The sequence below is a fragment of the Erpetoichthys calabaricus genome, chromosome 2, assembly GCF_900747795.2.
Source record: "Erpetoichthys calabaricus chromosome 2, fErpCal1.3, whole genome shotgun sequence".
Lineage (NCBI taxonomy): Eukaryota > Metazoa > Chordata > Cladistia > Polypteriformes > Polypteridae > Erpetoichthys > Erpetoichthys calabaricus.
Genome location: NC_041395.2, coordinates 232,954,774 through 232,978,215, shown reverse-complemented (window position 1 = coordinate 232,978,215; position 23,442 = coordinate 232,954,774). Strand labels below are relative to the sequence as shown.

The 23,442-nt window shown below is 39.4% G+C and overlaps 1 protein-coding gene across 1 annotated transcript in view; it reads left to right on the top strand.

Moving 5' to 3' along the window:
* LOC114646877 (inactive carboxypeptidase-like protein X2) overlaps positions 1-23,442 on the top strand; it is a 357,898-nt gene that overhangs the window by 182,872 nt on the left and 151,584 nt on the right. Inside the window, exon 4 of the mRNA XM_028795245.2 lies at positions 16,008-16,147. Coding sequence (XP_028651078.1) covers positions 16,008-16,147 — 140 coding nt within the window. The remainder of the gene's footprint in view (positions 1-16,007; positions 16,148-23,442) is intronic.

Sequence of the window (23,442 nt, the reverse complement as noted above, 5' to 3'; positions counted from 1 at the left end):
TTGCACAATTTGAAAATATCTTGTCAATAGCTTAATTCCATTCATTATGCAAGATTCCAGATAAAAGGTAACATTCCAAACATTTGCTCTTTGAGTCTTTGTATACTGTTTCTATCTTCACCCTTAAACAGAGTACAGTTTAAACTATAGGTATCAATTAAACATTAGTAAAATTGGACAAGTTTCATTTAACAAAGTTTTTAACTTGCAGATAGTAAATGTAGTGTGCTACAGAATTTCATCAAGCATAATTGTGAAAAAGATTTATTGTTAATAAAGAGGTCTCTAAAGTTAACTTTGATGAAATAAACATGATATAAGTTCAGGATGGCAGAATAAATAATTTTCATTTATGGTGGTAAATGAAAATGACATCTTAGTTTTAAAGGGTTTTCTACATTTGTATCATATTTTGAGAGAGTGTTGCACTATTGAGTTAGTTTTAAACTGGTGATTATTACCAAGTGCATATTTTAAAGCAGCTAACCTGGAGATGCAAAATTTTTACAGGAAAAACATAAGAAACAGAAGGAATGCTTTTTTATGGGTTGTGGGTAGATTTTTGAGTACAGGGTTTAGCCATAATCATCATCCTATAAGAACTAAAAAATGTTACAAGTCTCAACCAGAACATGAAAATAAAGACTAACTAACTGCAACTATTCACTTCTCAAGTCCTTATCGCAGATAACTATGGATGGAGACACCTCCATGAGTTGTGATGTTTGGTAAAATATAAAATTATTTGGCTCAGTTATGGTACCATAGTTGCTGATGAGCTATCTTAATCAGCATTTAGTCTCATCCCATATTGTTTTCTAAAGCTGCTTTTCCTGGTGAGGATCACATTTCAGAATTTACTGCATCTCTAGGTCCTGATTGTACACAGCCAGAAGTATATTCTGCATTTTAGCCACAAGTATCAAGCTCACTGTTTTATATGATTAACACTTCTCTCTCCTCATCTAATCTACACTCTAATTTAAACTCCTCAATTATATCGCTCCCATATTGTGCTCCGGGTGCTGTCCACTGTCACTCATGAACTCAGATGCAAAGTTTTGGCTCTTCTGCTCAAATCCGTGATTCCAAAACGGATTCATTTTGACCAGTCCGTCTCATTACGCACATTTTAAGCGCAGCAACTTTGCTCTCAGCCCTGGCAGCAATGTTCTCACTTGACCCTGAAAAGGCCTTTGACAGGATGGACTGTAGCAAGAGGTCAAGCAAACTGACACTTTTTTTTTGGCTAACTAAAAAGATTACAATATGCCCCTTCTTCAGGCATGATGCAAAAGGTGTTATTTTGCTTGACTTCTCGCTGCATCCATAATGGCTAACATGGTAAAACATCCTAGTACTACAAGACGGACTGGAAATTTTTCTGGACAGTCATGAGTGAAAAGTGGTTTGATACTGTATTTATCAACATGATTATATCGTTATATGCTTGTCCTATGGCTTCTGTTTTAAGAAACTCATCTGTCATGCTCCTTTCCTTTGTTTAGGTGCACTACGCAGGGCTGTTTGTTATCTCTACTACTTTTCATTATCTCGCTCGAGCCTCTAGCCGTCGCCCTGTGTGCATCAGACTCTTTCACCCCTATTTTGGCTCTTAATACAGTTCACAAGGTATCTATATCTGCCGACGATATTCTGTTGTTCCTAGGAAACATCCCTTTCGACATTCCTCACATATTAACATTATTTTGTACATATGGATCCTTAATCAAGCTAAGAAATCAGCTGGAGCAAATCTGCACTGCTCCCTATAAATCAAGACTGTCAATCTCTCTCTTTTTATTCCTTCATTCCAGTTGTTAACTCTTTCAAATACTTAGGAATCACCATTACTGATATTGTACAGGCAAACTTCCACACCGTGTTTAATGAAGTAAAACAATCAATGCACTACTGGAATAACCTCTCTCTCCTTTCAAACTCATTTAGCAATCATTAAAATTAATATTGTACCCCGTTTAAACTTTGTCAGCTCAATGCTCCCTCTTTCCCCAACTTCCTCTTTTTGGATCCATTTCAGACCAGCTATCAGCTCCTTTCTATGGAACGGCAAAAGACCGGAGGTATCTCCCTTCTGGATTTTGAAATGTACCAATGGTCATATGTTCTTTGCCTACTATCCCTATGACTGAACTCCCCACTTTCCCCCCATCCTAGTGTCTTATAGAAACAAATCATGTTTTGTCCCACACTCTGCAACAACTACCATTTATTAGATTTAAAACAAAAAAGGGAGCAGACGAATATGTATAATCCTCTCATAAATTATGTTTTGCATGTTTGGCACAAAGTGGAAAGCACCTTGGCTCCACACCATGCTGGCTCTCCCTCACACCATTGTTTCACAACAGCTCTCTCAGCATTGGTGGGCGACCCATCTATTTCCCACTTTGGGCTTCAAGTAGTATCAGCACACTTGGCAATTTGTTTGATGGAACTGGGATTACTTCTTTTCAGTCTCTGAAAGACAGGTACTATTCTTCCTTCGTTCCTTTTTTTCTATTTACAGGTTAAATGTAGTCCCAGGACATGTGGAGTAAGTTTTTCTGCACCATTCCCAGCCACCCATTATATGATTACTTTTTCTTGCCCTCGTGTTCCACTAAACGCATTTCTGTTCTGTATGCTCAACTTCGTAGTTGTAGTCAACTGCATAACTACATCTAAACCAGTCACACAAAAATGTATCAAAGATCTTTCCTTATTAATGCCATTGTGTTGGAATACTATTTTTAAAAATATTAAAACTACTTCTAGAAATTCTAACCACCAACACATCCAATATAAAATCTGTTCACGACCACACACTCAGCTGACAAACAAGCCAGTTTCCCTTCCGGTTCGTACGTGCCGATGATTTCTGCACGTGTTCAGTCTCTCCCTGTGCATTCTCTGTGCAGCGAGCGAGTGAGCGAGAGAGAGTGAGCGAGAGATAGAGTGCGAGAACGTGAGCAAGCGAGAGAGAGAGAGATTGAGAACGTGAGCAAGCGAGAGAGAGACAGAGAGTGAGAGAGCGCAAGCGAGCGAGAGAGCACAAGCAGGGGTGTTTTGGCCGACACTCGGTGGGGCAGAAGGAAGAGGTCGCTCCAGCTGAGCGATCAAGGAGCTGGAGTGTCCAGAAGAAGTAAGTAAACATTTAGTTTACTATTAAACTGTTCATTCTATGGTATAATTAACTATTTTTGTGCGTAAAAATCTTTAAAAATATATATATTTACATACAGCTTGTACGGTCCGGAACGGATTAATTGTATTTACATACAATCCTATGGGGGAAATTACTTCGGGTCACGACCAAATCGGGTTGCGACCAGAGTTTTGGAACGAATTACGGTCGTGACCCGAGGTTCCACTGTAGAGTTTATTATTACCCTAAGAAGCGTTAGGCTTAGCCCTTGATTCGTTCTGCACTTAATGCACAGGGCACTTTTCTCCACATGTTCTGGGAATGTCCCACTGTTGCTTTTCTTTGAGCTTCAATTGCTAAGGCTCTTTCCTCTATTTTATCTATCTCTATTCCTTGCTCTACTTTCACTCTACTTCTGTTATATTTCTCTACTCTCTTTCTTTCCCTTCACAACCAGCACATTATTTCATTGGCCACAATAGCAGCCAAAGTTCTAATAGTCTCCCAATAGAAGAATCCTGTATCTGTCACTTTCTCTGTCTGGAAGTCCTCTTTTCACAACCTAACATCATTAGAAATGTCAGCTGCGTGGATTAATGGGGTACCTGCACATAATATTAGTAAATGAGAAGATACTATGACTGACTACAAACCCTTGATTTCAATCTGACACTACTCTAAAAGATTTCTTTCTGCAACCAGGCATGTGAGCCTGTGGGCCCTGTCAGTGACCTAATTTAGTATCTATTTTCTTAAATAGCTCCAGGATGGGGAAGGTTTTTTCTTCAATTTGAATATGAAAATGTCTTTTCCTTTTTTGATTTGTTTGACATGAATACAAAACTGATTACAAAAAAATAATTTAATGCACAATAAAAATCTATTGTCATTAAAGTTTAGAAGTATGGAGCCTTATTCACCCTCACTCAAAAACATGTATTCTGAAACTTCTCAAAATTATTGCATTATTGTCAGTTAATTGCACACTATGTGTGTGCCTAACCTCTCTTTAAGTAGCTGTCACTAGGTGACTGGAAAACACATGTGCATGATGATACCAACTCCAGTTAGGACAAAGACTGCTTTATGAATCAAAATCACCACTATATACTTGGAGCTACATATTTGGTCCGCACAATCATTTTGCAGTTATGTGCTCTCGAGTTTATGACTACTTTATTAATTTTTAAATTATCGCAAATTACATTATTATGATTTTCTTTTACTTTCAATGAAAATTCAACATTTTGTTTGCTTCCTTGGGATATTGGACGTTTTTAACTACCAAATCCAGCAACTAGTAATGCAACCAATAATGTCTCAGAGTGACAATATATACAGTAGACAGAATAAAATGATATGAATGGCTTACTCTCTCCCTTCTTTCCCCACTCATTCATCCTTCTTCCCTAACAAGGGTAGGATCAAACAGTTCAGGGTCCATGTCCTCTAACTTTCCTTGAAACCTGACACAGTGAACTGATAGTTGCTGAGACATCAATTATATCTTCTTTTCATAATTACACCTAATAAAAAAGTAACAAGCTGGTGGAAGTAAATTAGAACATTAGAAAAATTAAGACAAGAATAGCCCATTCAGCCCAACAAAGCTTGCCAGTCCTATCCACTTAATTCCTCCAAAATAATATCAAGTCTAGTTTGAAGGTCCCTGAGTATTTAATGATGATGATGGATGGATAGATAGATGGTTAGATTGATAATAGACATAAAAATGTTTTAGTACAATTATTAAGTATGGACTCCAGGAAGTGTATAAGTTTTGTGTACCAAGAAGAAATGAATGATGTATAAGGTGTGGGTTGTTTTATAATTAATTGGTACCTAACACATATTAAGAATGTTAAGTTTTTGAATTATAAAAACAGATAAATCTACACACATAAATGGCATGCTCTGTTTTGATGTTCTTAGCTATGGTTACATTATTTCAAAAATAGATACTGAAACAAAATGCAGAACAGAAAACAACTGCAGGTGCTTTCTCGTGTCAACCAGTCTTTTAGAAAAATGTATAAAGAGAGCTTGCTGCTCTTGTAGCGTTGTTTACTTAGAAATCAGCAGGTGACACAAATTTTCATGTTACTGTAGATTTAAAAATATATATTTTTTTCTAAATGGGAAGAATAAACATGGAGTTCCAAAGATTTGTGCTTTAGTACACAAATAAAAAATATATCACACTTTATTGTAACGCAAATGTGTGCAACACATTTTTAAATAATTCATTTCTCCAGTCCAAAAAAAAAACAAAACATTTTCTTCTAAAATATCTTCAGTTTTCCATTTTCTGTCAGTTTTCTATTCTGGTTTATCAAAAACTGTTTCTTTATGCAGAAGTTATGATCTATACTGAAAAGAAGATTCAAGTGAATATTTGATGACTGAAACTTCATAGGCAATTAGATTTAGAGACTAAAAAGTAAACATGGCTTTTCAGCAGATATCAGGAGAATCTAATATACCTGAATATAACTGATTACCTTCTTCTTCTTTCAGCTAAGCCCGTTAGGGGTTGCCACAGTGGATCATCTTTTTCCATATCTTTCTGTCCTCTGCATCTTGTTCTGTTACACCCATCACCTGCATGTCTTCTCTCACCACATCCATAAACCTTTGCTTAGGCCTTCCTCTTCTCCTTTTCCTTGGCAGCTCTATCGTTAACATCCTTTTCCTAATATACCCAGCATCTCTTCTCTACACATATCCAAACCAACGCAATCTTGCCTCTCTGACTTTGTCTTTGTCTCCCATCCTGAGCTGACCCTTTAATGTACTCATTTCTTTTTTTTTTTTTAATTTTATTGAATTTATTAAAATCAAATAACACTCCATACTCATATCTCGAGTTTTACAAAATGGCAAAAAAAAAAGAAAAAGGTTTGAAACAAATCAACCCCCACCCCTGAGAAACAGAGCTAGGCCAGCAGTCTAAAACTTTATACTAGTAAAGACAAATGAATAAATAAAATAAATGAATAAAGATAAATGGAGTAAAAGAGGGGAGAGAACCTGCTTCCTCCATTTAAATGCTTATTCTAAAATGTTATTGATTAGATCCTTCCAGGTTTTGAAAAAATTTTGTACAGATCCTCTAAGTGCAAATTAGATTTTTTTCCATTTTCAGTATATAACATCAGTTACCTAGTGATGCACCAATAGTGTAGTAAAGCAATTACAGTTTGTTTGTCCTTCTCCATTTTAAGCCCATCTGGAAGTACACCAAACACAGCTGTTAGTGGATTAGGAGAGATTGTGACATCCAAGTTGTCTAAAAGGCATTTAAAGATTTTGGTCTGAAATGATGTTAATTTGGTGCAGGCCCAAAACATGTGACCCAGTGAGGCCAGAGCTTGATTGCAATATTGGCAGGTTGGATCTTGCCCTGGAAACATATTAGACAATTTTAAATGAGAGAAATGCGCTTGTTACATAATTTTAACTTGAATAATTGTATGCTTTGCGCATATGGAACTCGAGTGAATTCTGTGCATTGCTACTTTCCACTCCTTTTCTGAAATATTGAGTAAGAGATCCTTTTTCCACTTTTGTCTTGGATCTTTGAAAGGGAGGGACTGTAAAATAGTTTTATTTATTACAGAAATGCTGTCCGAGTCCTTGAGACTAAGCAATATTTTTTCTGGTATAGAGATAGGTGGGAGGTGAGGAAAATTAGACAGGTTCTGTTTAACAAAATTTCGAATTTGAAGGTAGTGAAAAAATGTGCTGGTGGTAAGTTGAATTTGGAATGTAATTTTTCGTAGGATGCAAAAACGTCTATGTGCAGAACTCTAAGTGATTTAATCCCTGACATTTTCCAGGCATTAAAAACTGGGTACGTTTGAGAGGGTGGGAAAAGGTGGTTCTCATACAGAGGTGAAACAGTTAAAAGCTTCTCTGTCTTAAAATACTTTCTACATTGGTTCCATATTCTGAGTGAGTGAAGCACAATTGGGTTGTTAGTATATATTGGCAATAACGTGTATTTATTGGGGTACAAAGCAAGGAATATAAAGAAGTACTGCAGGGTTGTATTTCTATTGTGGACCAAGCCTGTATCTGTTCATCTATTTCTGTCCATGTCCAGGTTTTTATAGTTTGTATGTTTGCTGCCCAGTAATAAAATTGAAAGTTAGGTAAAGCCATGACACCTTCCGCCTTAGGTCTTTGTAAGGTCGCCCTTTGGATACGTGGATGTTTTGAATTCCAAATAAAATAGGTTATGGTTGAGTCTAATTTCTTAAAAAAATATTTATTGATATATATTGGAATGTCTTGAAATATAAAGAGAAGCTTAGGAAGGATATTCATCTTAACAATGTTAATTCTTCCAGCTAAAGTGAGATGAAGGGTTGACAATCTATGCAAGTCTTGCTTAATTTTTTACATACATCCATCCATCCATTTTCCAACCCGCTGAATCCGAACACAGGGTCACGGGGGTCTGCTGGAGCCAATCCCAGCCAACACAGGGCACAAGGCAGGGAACCAATCCTGGGCAGGGGGCCAACCCACCGCAGGACACACACAAACACACCCACACACCAAGCACACACTAGGGCCAATTTAGAATCGCCAATCCACCTAACCTGCATGTCTTTGGACTGTGGGAGGAAACCGGAGCGCCCGGAGGAAACCCACGCAGACACGGGGAGAACATGCAAACTCCACGCAGGGCGGACCCGGGAAGCGAACCCAGGTCCCCAGATCTCCCAACTGCGAGGCAGCAGCGCTACCCACTGCGCCACCGTGCCGCCCACTGAAAACATCTTTGGTTAATTTAATGCTGTAGTTCATCTGTGGAACAATGGAGATCTCAGAGCTGGGTGGTCCACTAGCTGGCCTAATTATGTTCCTTAGGTAAACCTCCTTGTTTATAGGACTATATGGAGTACCCTGTCTAACCTTCTTGCAGACAGTAATTTCAATGAGGTTAGGACCACCAAGAAAGAAAAAGTCAAAGGAATTAAATTAACCAGTGGGGAGAACCAAAAGAGTAGTCCTAACACAGGCAAAAGGTCAACACTGGATGTAACAAATATCTAGCATCAAACACAAAATGAAAGATAAAATCTGGCAAAAAGTACTGGCTATCTGAATATCCTTTTCCTAAATAACTTGCAAACACAAAGATTTTTTTTTTTTATTTGAATTTATTCATATATTTGGACATCAAGTATACAGTTGCCCATCTTAACTACTATCCATGTGATGACATCATTTGTTACAACAAAAGTAATTATGATCGCAATATAGCTAAGGCCATGAAGATCTAATGTGAAATGGCAATGTTTGGGTTGAAAATTCATATCAAAATAGCAATGCCATGACATCACCATTGTTTGACATTAAAAAGAAGCTACTGATGTTTGTTAATCACCTGCTGCTCTGTGTTATGTTTTAACCAGAGCTTATTTACTGGATTTGAGGTATTTTATATTTTAATATTTTTTTACATTATGCCATGTCTTTGTACAATTTCTGTTAGGTGTGCCTTTTATTTGCTACTTGTGTATTATGTCTTTAAATGCTCCTACATTCCTTGTGTTGATGGAACCCCATGAGATGCGGCCACAGTGATGTCACTCAGCCTTTATACTGAGGTCAAAGAGAGTGTTCTGGCAGTAAATCCCTGAGATGTTGAGGTTATTGTAAGTGTAGTTTTCTTTTCATATTTCGGTTTTTGGACACTATTGCTTGTGTTCTTAAATTCTGTTCATGTTTAATTTTTTTTCAATACATTCTCAATTTCTAAAGATACTTTGATTTGAGTTGTCACAACAAACCACAAGTTTACAGTTTTTTTTTTCTAAAGTGTTTTTTGTATTCTTCTGATATTTTAAATTATTTTTTTGGATTTTAAAGTCAGCTTCCCATTTTAGGCCTAGTAAGCTGAAGCCCGTTGGTAGTAGTTGGGGAATGACAGGCTGGTGTAAGACCATTTCTAGGCAGGTCTGTAAAGGTCTAGGTCAGCTTATGGATTGTTTTTCAGGATAAACACCTATTTTGCCATGATTGTGTCTCCATTACATTTTACTGAGGACTGCACAATTATTACATACAGTTGACTATTAATGTTATATTGATATGCCACAAAACAATAAAGAGTAACAGATCAATGCTCGCGTCACTTTGTTTTGTACTTAATCAAATAAACACTGATTACTACATTGATTACAGAGTAGTAGTAGTAGCAGTATGTGGAATCATTGGATTTCAATCTCGAAACTTGTTTTTTTTGTGTTACTTTTTCTATATTTTATCAAAACATTTCCTGTGATAATTTATAGTGTCTGTTAGAGATATTTATTACTTTGCTTTCATGGACTTTTGGTGGATTCACATGGCATTTTTAGTATCCAAGTGATTGTAAAATTATATAATTATCTAAAATCATTGTATTTTTAAAAATGATCTAAAATCATTATATAAAATTATCTACAGTAAATTAATCATAAATAAAATAAAGTTCAATGTTTCAAATTGTCAACAAAATTAATGAAAAATATATCTTCTTAGAAGGAAAATTTGTAGAAAATTGCAGTTCTAGCCTGTGGTGACTAAATTAATTACAGTGATACCTTGGTATACATTGTGACAGATAGGGGTCGCTATTGCTCCCTTGAACCCTCTGATCAGATGCCAGACACCAGATAAAAGTCCAATAATAATATTTATTTGGACAATAAAGTGCACAAAGCACCCTCCACTCCACAATACTCATAAATCAATACAATAACACTAATCAATAAACAATCCTCCACTCCCAGACGCGTTGCCACCCTTCCTCCTGACTCAGCTCAACCCTGGGATCTCCCACAGTCCTTTATATAGTTCATGACCCGAAAGTGCTTCTGATCCCTCAGTCCATGTGATTATTCAGCACTTCTGGGTCAGGTGAAAACTCCTCTTCTTCATCCCGGAAGTACGTCATTCCTTCTGTCGCCGTGACTAAGACGTACTTCCGGGTTATGGGTGAAACCAAAGTCTCTGGGTCTTCCTGCAGCGTCTCCTGGAGGCCCCCATGGTATCTTGCAGGGCTGTGATGAAAAACTCCACTGTCCATTATGCCCTTCTGGAACTTGGGGCACCTCTATGTTGCAGGCAGGGCTCCCCATGGCGGCCTGGGGGTATTGGCCAGGATAAAAGGCCAGCCATATCCCACAACATCCTTAATCCGTTCCAGATCCTTTGACTTATACCAAACAGGACATATACCAAATGAATTTTTCCCATAAGAAATAAAGGGAAAATGATTAATCTGTTTCCCATGAAAAAAAATCCTATTGTTATTGGCGTATTATACATTGATGGGGTTGTATAAAATAATTTAAACACTGCTTAATACTAAAATACATAAATACAAAAGCAATTAGATGAAATAAATTAAAATTTAACCTCACTTTACTTTTTAATAACATGTTTGTTTTTCACAATCGTAGATACCGTTGTTCTCGGCATACGGTATGTAGCAGCCATGTCCCGGATAAGCATGCCACCTTCATACTTTTCAACAATCAATTCAAATTTACGCGAAAAAACACAAAATCACGTGAAAATTCACATAGAGTTATAGCGCGAGTTGTTCACTGAATGCTAGCAACTGGCGTACTGACGCTCGTGGGCAGCGTAGGGTAGCGTGCGGTGTGACGATACAGGTCCGCTCCACACTCCCATACGTCCTTATGGGGAGTCCTGAACCCGACAGCGTTGGTAATGTCACCGAGATGAGACAAATGAGGACAATTCTCAAATGAACCCAGGGGATAGTGCAAGAATGCCAAGTGCTTTTATTTAAAACAAAAATCAGTGTCCAAACAAAAAGTGCAGTGCATCTGGTTTCAATAAATAATTATTTAATAAATATCCATAAAAACAAGTGTTCTGTGGGGATAAAAACAACAATAAAAAAATCCAATAAAATCCGAGGTTAAAAATGCAGTCTCACTCTTCCCGATCACAGCCTGCCTGTGCAGGTGCGACTCACTCCAACTATCTCATTAACTTCCCTGCAGTTGTGCAATCGCGCCTATGGAGAACGACACGGCTATACTAGTTAAAACCTGGCCCTTTTCTTTGAAGCCGCGGACCCGCTATACCACACGGTCTTGTAGCACGCAAGTCGTATACCAACCAAAATTTTGGACTTATTCCAAAGCAGACGTATACCGAGGTACCACTGTATTTGGTAGAAGGATGTTTTTTGTGCTATATTAGGATGGTGGCACTATGGCTGCATAGACTGCTTGTTTAAATAATGGTCTGCCAGCTCAGGTTGCCATTATTCCAGCCTTGACATTTCTGCTTTTTTTATTTCTGCTGCCAGATTAAGCGCTGTTCCAAAACATCTATTCACCCAAGGTAATCTGACATGTAACATCAGTCTACCTGTTATATTTTGGGAGCCACAAAGTTGTCCTTTTGTGATGTCTTCAGAGACATTTTTGATGCTTTTTTTTAAATAATTTTTTATTTATTTTTTCAAAAACAGGACATTACCATGGCATGCTGCTCAGTCAAACAAATAATAGTAACTTGAAAATACAGCCGTTTACTTCAAAATCAATATAGAGAAAAGAATGAAACAATAGATATACAAAGGATTAAGAAATCTCAATTTGATTCAAAAGATGAGTTAAGTTGTAGGTACTTAAACATTTTCTTTTTTTATTGAAGGGTAAATTCTAGCACTTTATCAGATTCATGCACTGATTTTCATTTATGATAACATACTGAATATTTTGAAAGCAGCAATGAACAGCTTGAAACATATCTCCAGTGTTTTAGGAGGTAAATGTGTTGCTGGTATAACCACATTCACTGGATGATGAACACTGTAGTGAGACACCATATTTTGCTCATTCAGACACAAATAAATATGATTAGCATTTGTTGCAGTCCTCCAGAAATTTTTCATAAGTACACCAGTTACACTACTTCCAGCAAAATGCATATTTAATGCTTAGAAATAATTGCTTAGTATTACTCATCTAACAGAAAAACTTGTATACTTTCTAACGCTGCATTTTATTCCTCTCCTATCTCAAATTATTTTAAATAGAAGTATGCAATTCTGAGAAAATGATATTCATACTTAATTCAGGTAATATTTCCTCTGTATGCGGTAGCAGATGTGTGAAATATTATTTGTGTTTCTTTCCACCAATCATTTCTGGACTTCTGCCTTCAGATGTTTGCATGTAAATAGTAGATTCTCAGTAACTGTTGAATTGTCAGATTATGGTTGTATTTGCAGAAATGTATAGAGTGATGCATATAAGGAAAAAAGTAGAGCAGGATCAGCTAGCGATTCAGGTGATGGACAAATATCACCAGCTACTTTCAATAGTGTCATAATGTAGGCATAAAAGATATAGATTAGAAAAAAGAATATTAGTAAGTTCAAATTCAAGTTCAAGTGGACTTTATTGACATATCGTCTATACATGGGCAGTACAGTGATATAAATGTCACTCCCCAGGACCACAGTACAACAAGTTCAATATTGATACTTTAGAAAGGTCTACGTATATGGAGGATTATATAAATAAATAAATAAATATATAAGTATGTCCAATTAAGAATTACAGAGTATGGTGCAGTTTTCACAGTGAAAGCAACATAACAGTGGAAACTACAATACACATAGATATGGCATTTGTAACATTCAAGGATGTTGAACATGAGGCAATAGAAGACAAGTCAGTGGCAGCAGTTCCTGAGAGCAAACATGCAGTTTGTGTACCACAAGATGTGTAAACAGTCACAGACAATGCATAGTTCTCCTCAGAAGGCAGTAGCAGTAATAGTGGTGGTGCAGTGACTTGTGTCTGATTTGAATTTGGAGGCAGAAGGCTTGTTCAGTTGTCTAAGCATCTTGAGAAAGAACCTGTTGTATTGTCTGGTAAAGCTGGTCCAGATACTCCAGATGGCAGAAGAGCAAACAGTTGGTGGCTAAGATGGGAGGGATCATCTACTTTTGATTTGTGAAGTAATAACTAATAACTTTTCCAGCTGCTTTTTGAAATCCATATAAATGAGTAAAAATCTTTATTGTTAAGCCTTATATATATATATATATATATATATATATATATATATATATATATATATATATATATATATATATAGAACAATATAGATACTAAGAATTAAATTAAAATATAAAATCATTTTAGTTATACAAATATTGCAGGCTAATATTAGTTATAGAGGAGATTAGCTAGTAAGACCTTGTTTAAGAACTTTGTTAAAATGAAGTTTGAATACATCTTTAAGCTGATGTGTAATTTTGACTCTGGTTTGTACCCTAAACAGTTAAATAGAATGTTCAAAGTTGGTCTTAGTGCTGAGATACTAATTGGAAATAATATGCTCTATTTCAAGGTAATTTAAAACCCTAAGATTTTATGGAGCAAGTTCATTGTATTTATCGCATATGGAGATGATTAATCCAGATCAGTTATGACTGATTTAGTAATTTTGAGGTGAGCCACACATTGTACAGTAAAAGTAAGTAACTGAATTGGTTTTTGCAATCAGAATATGATATATGACTTCCTGGAGATGCAGCTAGGTTCCTGGTAGCAGCAAGTTACTAAATATAATACTTTTTATGGTTTATAATTCACTATTTGTAAAATGTAATTTGAAAGAGTATTGTTAATATAAAACAGAAATATGACTAAGTAGAGGTGAAATGGTGCAGCAGATAATTTATCCACATTATAGTACTTGAGCAGCAAGACTGTATTACAAAAAGTATAAGTAAGTACAAATAAGTAATACGCCAGATTTTACTGTGTATATATTGTATATTAGAAAGCATGTGTTTTTTGCATTGGGCTGTGTTTAGCTTGCATTAACATATTAACATACACTTTACTCTCTTTAAATAAGTTTATCATTGGGGTGAGCTCCGGTGCCTACCCATGTATCTATGGGGGTTTCTTTCAGCTGTATAGTGCACTACTTCTTAACTCAGGAAACTGTGAACACTGAAGCCTTCATGCCTCATGCTTTATTAATATTAGACCAAGAGTGGCTACAGCTCTCCATGTCTTTGTAATGGAAAAAGATGGATCCATAAAATGTATAGACATAGAAATACAAAAACCACACATTTTATTTCCTTGAGTACCATAAAACATTTAGATTTCCTAAGACATTTGGCAGCTAGACTTTCCAGGTAAACATTCCCAACTGGTCCTTCTTTTAACTGCCTCTTCTTTTTTCAGAAGAGCTACATATATTCTCTAAAGTTATGAAGACTTAACTCTTCCAACGACAGAATTTTTTTTACTGTATCTTTCTTATTTAAACTGTTTCGTGTGTAGTTTTTAAACCACATTTTATAAAAATAAAAAAGGACATTTAGCAGGCTTTATAACTGATATTTGTAAACAGACAGCTAGATGGATAATTCCATCCATTAATTTTCAGGGTTGGTTAACTTAATTTATTGTTGTGTTGAGGGTTGGATTGACAAGTTGACAGTTGTTCTTTTTCTAATTATGTGGTGAGCTGGCATAGAGCTGGTCATAAAAATACAGTAAGTCAAAATAATGTCCAAATATGATATGCCAGCTATACATTAATGCAGTAATTACACATTGAAAAATCTGAATTAGCGTAAGCAGCTCTAATTTGGTGGCTCATAAGAAGAAGTCAAGAGCTGCAGCTGACATTGTTGCCCCTGCAAAGATAGTTAAGAAATCCTCCAGCAGTGTTATACACTGAAAAACCCAAAGAGTGTCTGATTTAAAGTGAAAATGTCTGAGAGCTGAGTGTAAATGCAGAAAAACTTAAATTGGTAGTCCATTATAAAATATTGAAGGCTAAAATAACTCAGTATAACAATGTAGTCCGCCTTGAGAGGCAATCCCGTTTCTCTAAAATTATAAATGATAATGCTGGGAATCCAAGAGTTATATTCTCAACTATTGATCATTGAAAGGATTATGTGAAAAAATGCAGGAAGATTTGTGGTGGTTTCACTTTTCTGGGATTTTTCCTCATTTACTTTGTATGTATTTTTAAAATTATTTTTCAATTTTTATCTGTTAGTTATGCATTTAAAGTTTCTTTGACTAATGATTGACTAATAATTGTTCTTTATTCCAGCAATATGCTACCCCAGTATAGTCCTCACATTACATTGCATATACATATTGTGGGATATGACCGGCCATTCATCCTGGCCAATACCCCCAGGCCGCCAGGTGGAGCCCTCCCTGTAGCGTGGAAGTGCCCCGAATGCCAGCAGGGAATTATGGAGAGTGGACTTTTAATTCACAGCCCTGCTGGATACCATGGGGGACGCCAGAGGACGCTGCAGGGAGGAGTAAGGACTATTTTCCCTACACCCCGGAAGTACATCCCAGTCACATGGACAGAAGAAATGACGTGCTTCTAGGATGAAAAAGAAGAGTTTTTGATCTGACCTGGAGGTGCTAGGAAGTCGCATGGACTGAGGGTTCAGGAGCACCCAGACGGATGAGCCGAGTTGGGAGGAAGGGTGACTGAGCTGCTGGGAGTGGAGGATTGTGATTATTGTATTGGATTATTGATTGTTTATTGAGAATTGTGGAGTGGAGGGTGCTTTGTGCACTTATTTATATTAATAAAGTCAACATTTGGACTTTTATCTGGTGTCTGGCGTCTAATCCGAGGGTTCAAGGGAGCAACAGAGCCCCTATCTGTCACAATATACATATACATTAATATTAATCATTAAATAATGAAGAACAATGTATATAACAGGAAGGGGTATTATCATTACCATTGGGGTTATTGTAATTTCACACTTTGAAGACTGTTTTTCTTATTTTAAATTTTTTAGGCAGGAATTTATGAGGATGATTTTTACGATGGAGCATGGTGTGCAGGAAGAAATGACCCCCTCCAGTGGTTTGAAGTAGATGCAAGAAGGCTGACTAAGTTTACTGGAGTCATCACTCAAGGCCGAAACTCCCTCTGGCTGTAAGTAACACAATTTAAAAAGTAATATAAAGTTTTTGAGTAAAGATGCATTAAAAATGAAAGTGAGAGCTTAATGTTCAATTAACATATCAATGACTGTTAAAATAATGGGCGTCTATTACAGTAGCAAGGCTGAAATCAATGCAGAGCACGACACCAGCCAATCATAGAACCACTCACATGTAATCAATGTAAAAATATGGGAATAAAAAGAAAGTGGTGCTTGCTGGAGAGGAAACATGATGTTGTTACTTTCAATTGTAGAGCCAAATGTTCTAACAAGTTCCATCAGGTTGACATGTGAGGGATTCCTGGAAGCATTCCTGTAAAATAAACAATTCAGTAAACTAGGAAACAAGGGACATACTGTTGGTTTTCATAGTTTTGGTGCACTGATGGCAAACCTTTTTATCTCTTTGCCAACACTGGACATTGGATGACAAGAAATCCTTATAGGTCAACAAGGTAATTATCAAAAGAAGCAAGTGTGTCACAAATATCATTTTCAGGTTGTACTACTTGATTTGTGGGCTACTTTTTTATGTGCCTCCAGTATATATTGAAACAGAATCGAGTCCTACATCAGCAAGTCAGCAGCAGTATTAGTTGGCATTCCATAATTCAAGTGAACCACTTCAGTGCTAGTTGCAGGGGCACCTATAAAAAGGACAAACCTGACACAGTCTCAAAATCTCCATTCTATTCTGGCTAAGTGTGTCATCCTTCTAGAAATCTACCTAAAAGAGCAAAAACATGACCATTGATCCATTGAGTCAGCACTGTGCAGTACTACAATATACACAGCTCAAAAAAATTAAGAGAACACTTAAATCACACATCAGATCTAGATAAGTGAAATATTCAAGTGGAAAATCTTTACTGAGTATTACTGTGTAATTCATTGAAAGCAAAATGATGTAACAACGGACAATGGAAACCAAAATCACCAACCCACTGAGGCCTGGATTCAACACCACACCGAAAATTAAAGTCAAAAATTGAAATCACTGGCTGATCCAACTTCTGTGAATTTCATCACTGCAACTCATGTGACTCAGTATTGTGTATGGCCCCCACATGCCCGTATGCACTCCTGACAATGTCTGAGCATGCTCCTGGTGAGACAGCTGATAATGTCCTAGGAGATCTCTTCCCAGACTTGGACCAGGGCATCAGTGAGCTCCTGGACAAACTGTGGCACTACTTGGCAGCATCAGATGCACCTATACATAATGTCCAAGAGGTTTTCAGCTGGATTCAGGTCTGGGGAATGTGCAAGCTAGTCAATGGCATCAATGCCTTCATCATCCAGGAACTGCCTACACACTCAGCCCAAATGAGGCCGGGCATTGTCTTGCACCAGGAGGAACCCAGAGCTCATTGTACCAGTATAAGGTCTGACAGTGGCTCAGAAGATTTCATTCCGGTACCTAGTAGCAGTCAGAGTACTGTTGCCTAGCATGTGGAGGTTTGTGTAACCCTCCAAGATTATGCAACCCCAGATCATCACTGACCTACAACCAAACTGGTCAAGCTGGATGATGTTGCAGGCTGCATAACATTTACCACAGCATCGGCAGACTCTTTGACGTCTGTCACATGTGCTCAGTGTGAACCTGCTCTCATCTGTGAAGAAAATGGGTAGGAAATGGTGGAGCTACCAATTGCTATATTTTCTGGTGAATGGCAATCGAGCTGCATGGTGATGGGCTGTGAGCTCAAGTCCCACTAGAGGACATTGGGCCCTCATACCACCCTCACAGGGTCTGTTTCTGGCAGTTTGGTCAGAAACATACATACCAGTAGCCAGCTGGAGGTCCTTTTGTAGGGCTCTGACAGTGCTCATCCTGTTCCTTCTTGTACAAAGGAGCAGATACCAGTTCTGCTGCTGTGTTGATGCCTTTCTATGGTCCTGTCCAGCTCTCCTTGTGTAACAGCCCATCTCCTGTCCTCTATGCTCATGAGACTGTGCTGGGAGGTACAGCAAACCTTCTTCTGACAGCACATATGGATTTGCCATCCTGGAGAAGCTGCACGACCAGCGCAATCTGAATTGGCTGCAGGAATGACCTCATGTTACCAGTAGAGACAAGGACACTAACAAAATGCAAAACTAGAGAGGAATCAGTTATTAAGGATAAGGAGAGAGCAATTGTTTGTGGCCGCCACCTGCAAAACCATTCCCTTTTTGGGGTTTGTCTTGTTATTGCCTCTCCAGTACACCTGTTGTCACTTTCATTTGCACCAAAAGCAGATAAAGTTGATTCACAATCACTTATGCTTCCTAACTGGACAGATTGATATCCCTGAAGCTGAATTGACTTGCTGTTAGACTGTGATGATTGTGTTCCCTTAATTCTTTTGAGCAGTGTGTATCCTACAAAAATAACAATAATAAATTATATATTAGTATTTCTTGTACAAAATAGTTCATAATTCTTCCATTAATTCATTAGTTTTTAATTTCTGAACCCCCCTTTAATATTGTAAGTTGTGCTGAGCTGGATCCTTTTTCCCAGTAACACTGATTACAATGCAGGAAACAATTGCAGACAGATACCAGTCAATCACAGGACACTCTCATACACACGCCCACACGAAGAGCCAATTTAGAGTCCTCAATTAAGCTAAAAAACATGTCTTAGTGATGTGAAAAGAAACCAAAGAACCTGGAGAAAATCAATTTAGACATGGAGAGAATGTGCAAACTCCACATAAACAGTGGCCTGTCTGTGATAAGAACCGAGGGCTCTAGAGGTATAAGGCAGCAGTGCTTGCCACTGCACCAGAAAGCTACCCAGAACTGCTAGTAATTTATATTAAAATATTGGAAAATTACATTCTGTTTAACATTTTGAAGACTTATTTGCTTGTTTAATGTCATCAAAAATATTTGCTTGGTTTGAAAAGGCATCTTTATGCTACCAGGTGCTAACAGTTCTGATTATAGTTAATCCTTATAAATACCATGCTGTAATGAAAAAAACCTGTGGGAAGTGGAATTTGAGGTGCAGTTCTTATTAGTCTTTTGTCTACCTGCCACCATGCTATAATGCCACATTATTTTAACAATTACCAGAACTGAATTCATGACATTTTAATTAAAAGTCATACACTACACAGAATGACACAGCATTTTAGCCCAACCATTAACTCTTCCAGTATGTGGCAGGACTGACAATAAGTAGTTTGTTCAGAAAATATGGGCTTGTGACATATTTACATTTGCAAACATGCTCCTTCACAGAGGGTATTTTGTGATAAAAAAAAACACTGGTGTCAACAGTGATAAATGATAATTAAGTTAAAAAGATTTCAGAAATTAATTTGTTTGATATTCATCTGAAAATGAAAAAATATTTTAAACATACAAATGCACAGGCATATCTTGGAGAAACAAAAGTAGTAATTCTGGGGCATACTAGAATATAATAAATGTGTCATATCACACTTCATTGATTAAGCCTCACCAATTAAAACCGATTGTTATGTTGGGCAAACAGGAAGCATGTGATGGGAGGCATCTTTTCTATCCAAAGGGATACAGACAATGTCTAAACAGTCTTAAGTTGTCAGGAGTAATTTGCTCATTAATCAGTTTGAGGATTTATTCCAACTAAAAGAGTAACAACCAGTGTGAGGATTGGGACCATGATGAATTTCTGTAGTTGTGGCTTCAGCTCTCAGTGATGATTTTCTTCCTATGTCCAACTCTGCAGTAGTTATTGTTATGCTATGATACCTATAATAGTGAGCAATGTGGTTTTATACAGATTATTTAACTAAATATACATAACAGTATAAAATGAAGTACTTATTCAAGTGCCTCTTGAAAACTATACTTAGCAACTCATGCAGTTCAATTGAAAACATGACTTTTGAGAGAAAATTATCCATCCATCCATTCTCTTCCGCTTATCCGAGGTCGGGTCGCGGGGGCAGCAGCTTGAGCAGAGATACCCAGACTTTCCTCTCCCCGGCCACTTCTTCTAGCTCTTTCGGGGGAATCCCAAGGCGTTCCCAAGGCCAGCCGAGAGACATAGTCCCTCCAGCTTGTCCTGGGTCTTCCCTTGGGCCTCTTCCCGGTTAGACGTGCTCGGAACACCTCACCAGGGAGGCATCCTGATCAGATGCCCGAGCCACCTCATCTGACTCCTCTCGATGTGGAGGAGCAGCGGCTCTACTCTGAGCCCCTCCCAGATGACTGAGCTTCTCACCCTATTTTTAAGGGAAAGCCCAGACACTCTATGGAGGAAACTCATTTCAGCCGCTTGTATTTGCGATCTCGTTCTTTCGGTCACTACCCATAGCTCATGACCATAGGTGAGGGTAGGAACGTAGATTGACTGGTAAATTGAGAGCTTCGCCTTGCGGCTCAGCACCTTTTTCACCACGACAGACCAATGCAAAGCCCGCATTACTGCGGATGCCACACCAATCTGCCTGTCGATCTCACGCTCCATTCTTCCCTCACTCGTAAACAAGATCCTGAGATACTTGAACTCCTCCACTTGGGGCAGGATCTCGCTACCAACCCTGAGAGGGCACTTCACCCTTTTCTGGCTGAGGACCATGGTCTCGGATTTGGAGGTGCTGATTCCCATCCCAGCCGCGTCACACTTGGATGCGAACTGATCCAGAGAGAGCTGAAGATCACGGCCTGATGAAGCAAACAGGACAACATCATCTGCAAAAAGCAGTGAACCAATCCTGATTCCACCAAACCGGACCCCCTCAATGCCCTGGTTGCGCCTAGAAATTCTGTCCATAAAAGTTATGAACAGAATTGGTGACAAAGGGCAGCCCTGGCGGAGTCCAACTTTCACTGGAAACGGGTTCGACTTACTGCCGGCAATGCGGACCAAGCTCTGATCATACAGGGACCGAACAGCCCTTATCAGGGGGTCCGGTACCCCATACTCTCGGAGTACCCCCCACAGGATTCCCCGAGGGACACGGTCAAATGCCTTTTCCAAGTCCACAAAACACATGTAGACTGGTTGGGCAAACTCCCATGCACCCTCCAGGACTCTGCTAAGGGTGTAGAGCTGGTCCACAGTTCCGCGACCAGGATGAAAACCACACTATTCCTCCTGAATCCGAGGCTCGACTATCCGACAGATCCTCCTCTCCAGGACCCCCGAATAGACTTTTCCAGGGAGACTGAGGAATGTGATCCCTCTGTAGTTGGAACACACCCTCTGGTCCCCTTTCTTAAAGAGGGGGACCACCACCCCAGTCTGCCAATCCAGAGGCACTGTCCCTGATGTCCATGCAATGTTGCAGAGACGTGTCATCCAAGACAGCCCTGCAACATCCAGAGCCTCGAGGAACTCCGGGCGTATCTCATCCACCCCTGGGGCCCTGCCAGTTTTTTGACCACCTCGGTGACCTCAGTCCCAGAGATGGGGGAGCCCACCTCTGAGTCTCCAGGCTCTGCTTCCTCATTGGAAGGCATGTTAGTGGGATTGAGGAGGTCGTTGGAGTACTCCCCTCACCGACCCACAACGTCCCAAGTCGAGGTCAGCAGCGCACCATCCCCACCATATACAGTGTTGACACTGCACTGCTTCCCCCTCTTGAGATGCTGGATGGTGGACCAGAATCTCCTCGAAGCTGTCCAAAAGTCGTTCTCCCCAAACTCCTCCCACGCCCGAGTTTTTGCCTCAGCAACCACCATTCCACTTGGCCTGCCGGTACCTATCAGCTGCCTCCAGAGTCCCACAGGACAAAAGGGTCCTGTAGGACTCCTTCTTCAGCTTGACGGCATCCCTCACCGCCGGTGTCCACCAACGGGTTCGGGGATTGCCGCCACGACAGGCAACAACCACCTTATGGCCACAGCTCCGGTCAGCCGCTTCAACAATAGAGGCACGGAACATGGCCCATTCGGACTCAATGTCCCCCACCTCTCTCGGGATGTGGTCGAAGTTCTGCTGGAGGTGGGAGTTGAAGCTACTTCTGACAGGGGGCTCTGCCAGACATTCCCAGCAGACCCTCACAACACGTTTGGGCCTAGCAGGCCCTAACCCTAGCATCCTCCCCCACCATTGAAGCCAACTCACCACCAGGTGGTGATCAGTTGACAGCTCCGCCCCTCTGTTCATCCGAGTGTCCAAGACATGTGGCCGCAAGTCCGACAACACGACCACAAAGTCGATCATCGAACTGAGGCCTAGGGTGTCCTGGTGCCAAGTGCACATATGAACACCCCTATGTTTGAACATGGTGTTCGTTATGGACAATCCGTGACGAGCACAGAAGTCCAATAACGAAACACCACTCTGGTTCAGATCAGGGGGGCCATTCCTCCCAATCATGCCCTTCCTGGTCTCACTGTCATTGCCCACGTGAGCATTGAAGTCTCCCAGCAGAACGAGGGAGTCCCCAGAAGGTATGCCCTCTAGCACCCCCTCCAGGTACTCCAAAAAGGGTGGGTATTCCAAACTGCTGTTTGGTGCATACGCGCAAACAACATTTAAGACCCGTGCCCCCACCTGAAGGCGGAGGGAGGCTACCCTCTCGTCCACCGGGGTAAACCCCAATGAACAGGCTCCAAGTCGGGGGCAATAAGTATACAAACACGTCCTCGGCGCCTCTCACCGGGGGCAACTCCAGAGTGGTAGAGAGACCAGCCCCTCTCAAGGAGATTGGTTCCAGAGTCCAAGCTGTGCGTCGAGGTGAGTCCGACTATATCTATCTGGAACCTCTCGACCTCGCGCACTAGCTCAGGCTCCTTCCCCTTCAGAGAGGTGACATTCCACGTCCCAAAAGCCAGCTTCTGTAGCCGAGGATCGGACCGCCAAGGTCCCCGCCTTTGGCCACCACCCAACTCACACTGCACCTGACCTCCTTGGCCCCTCCCATAGGTGATGAGCCCTATCATAAGAAACATACATAAAAACACTATGATTCAAACATTAAAGAAATATGCAATCTTCTCCTGATTCAGGGATAATGATCTTTGGAATCAGAATTTAAGAGACCAAAATTAATCTTGGCAATTAGGAATTCCAATAAAAAATATCTGAAATATGTAATGCAACAGCTGTGAGTTCAGTCACAAAAATAGATCCGATCAATTCATCTTTATTGTGTTGAACATCTAAAATAACATAACATCCTCAAAAATGCTTAGTCCAATTCTGGGTTGTAGAAGGAAATGGGGCGCAAGACGCAAAACAGCCTTGGCCAAGGTGCCAGTCCATCACAGAACCCACGGATGCACTGTATGTGCTCATGAGTGAATTTGGAATATATAATGAACATAGCCTGAGCATCTTTCTGTTGTCATT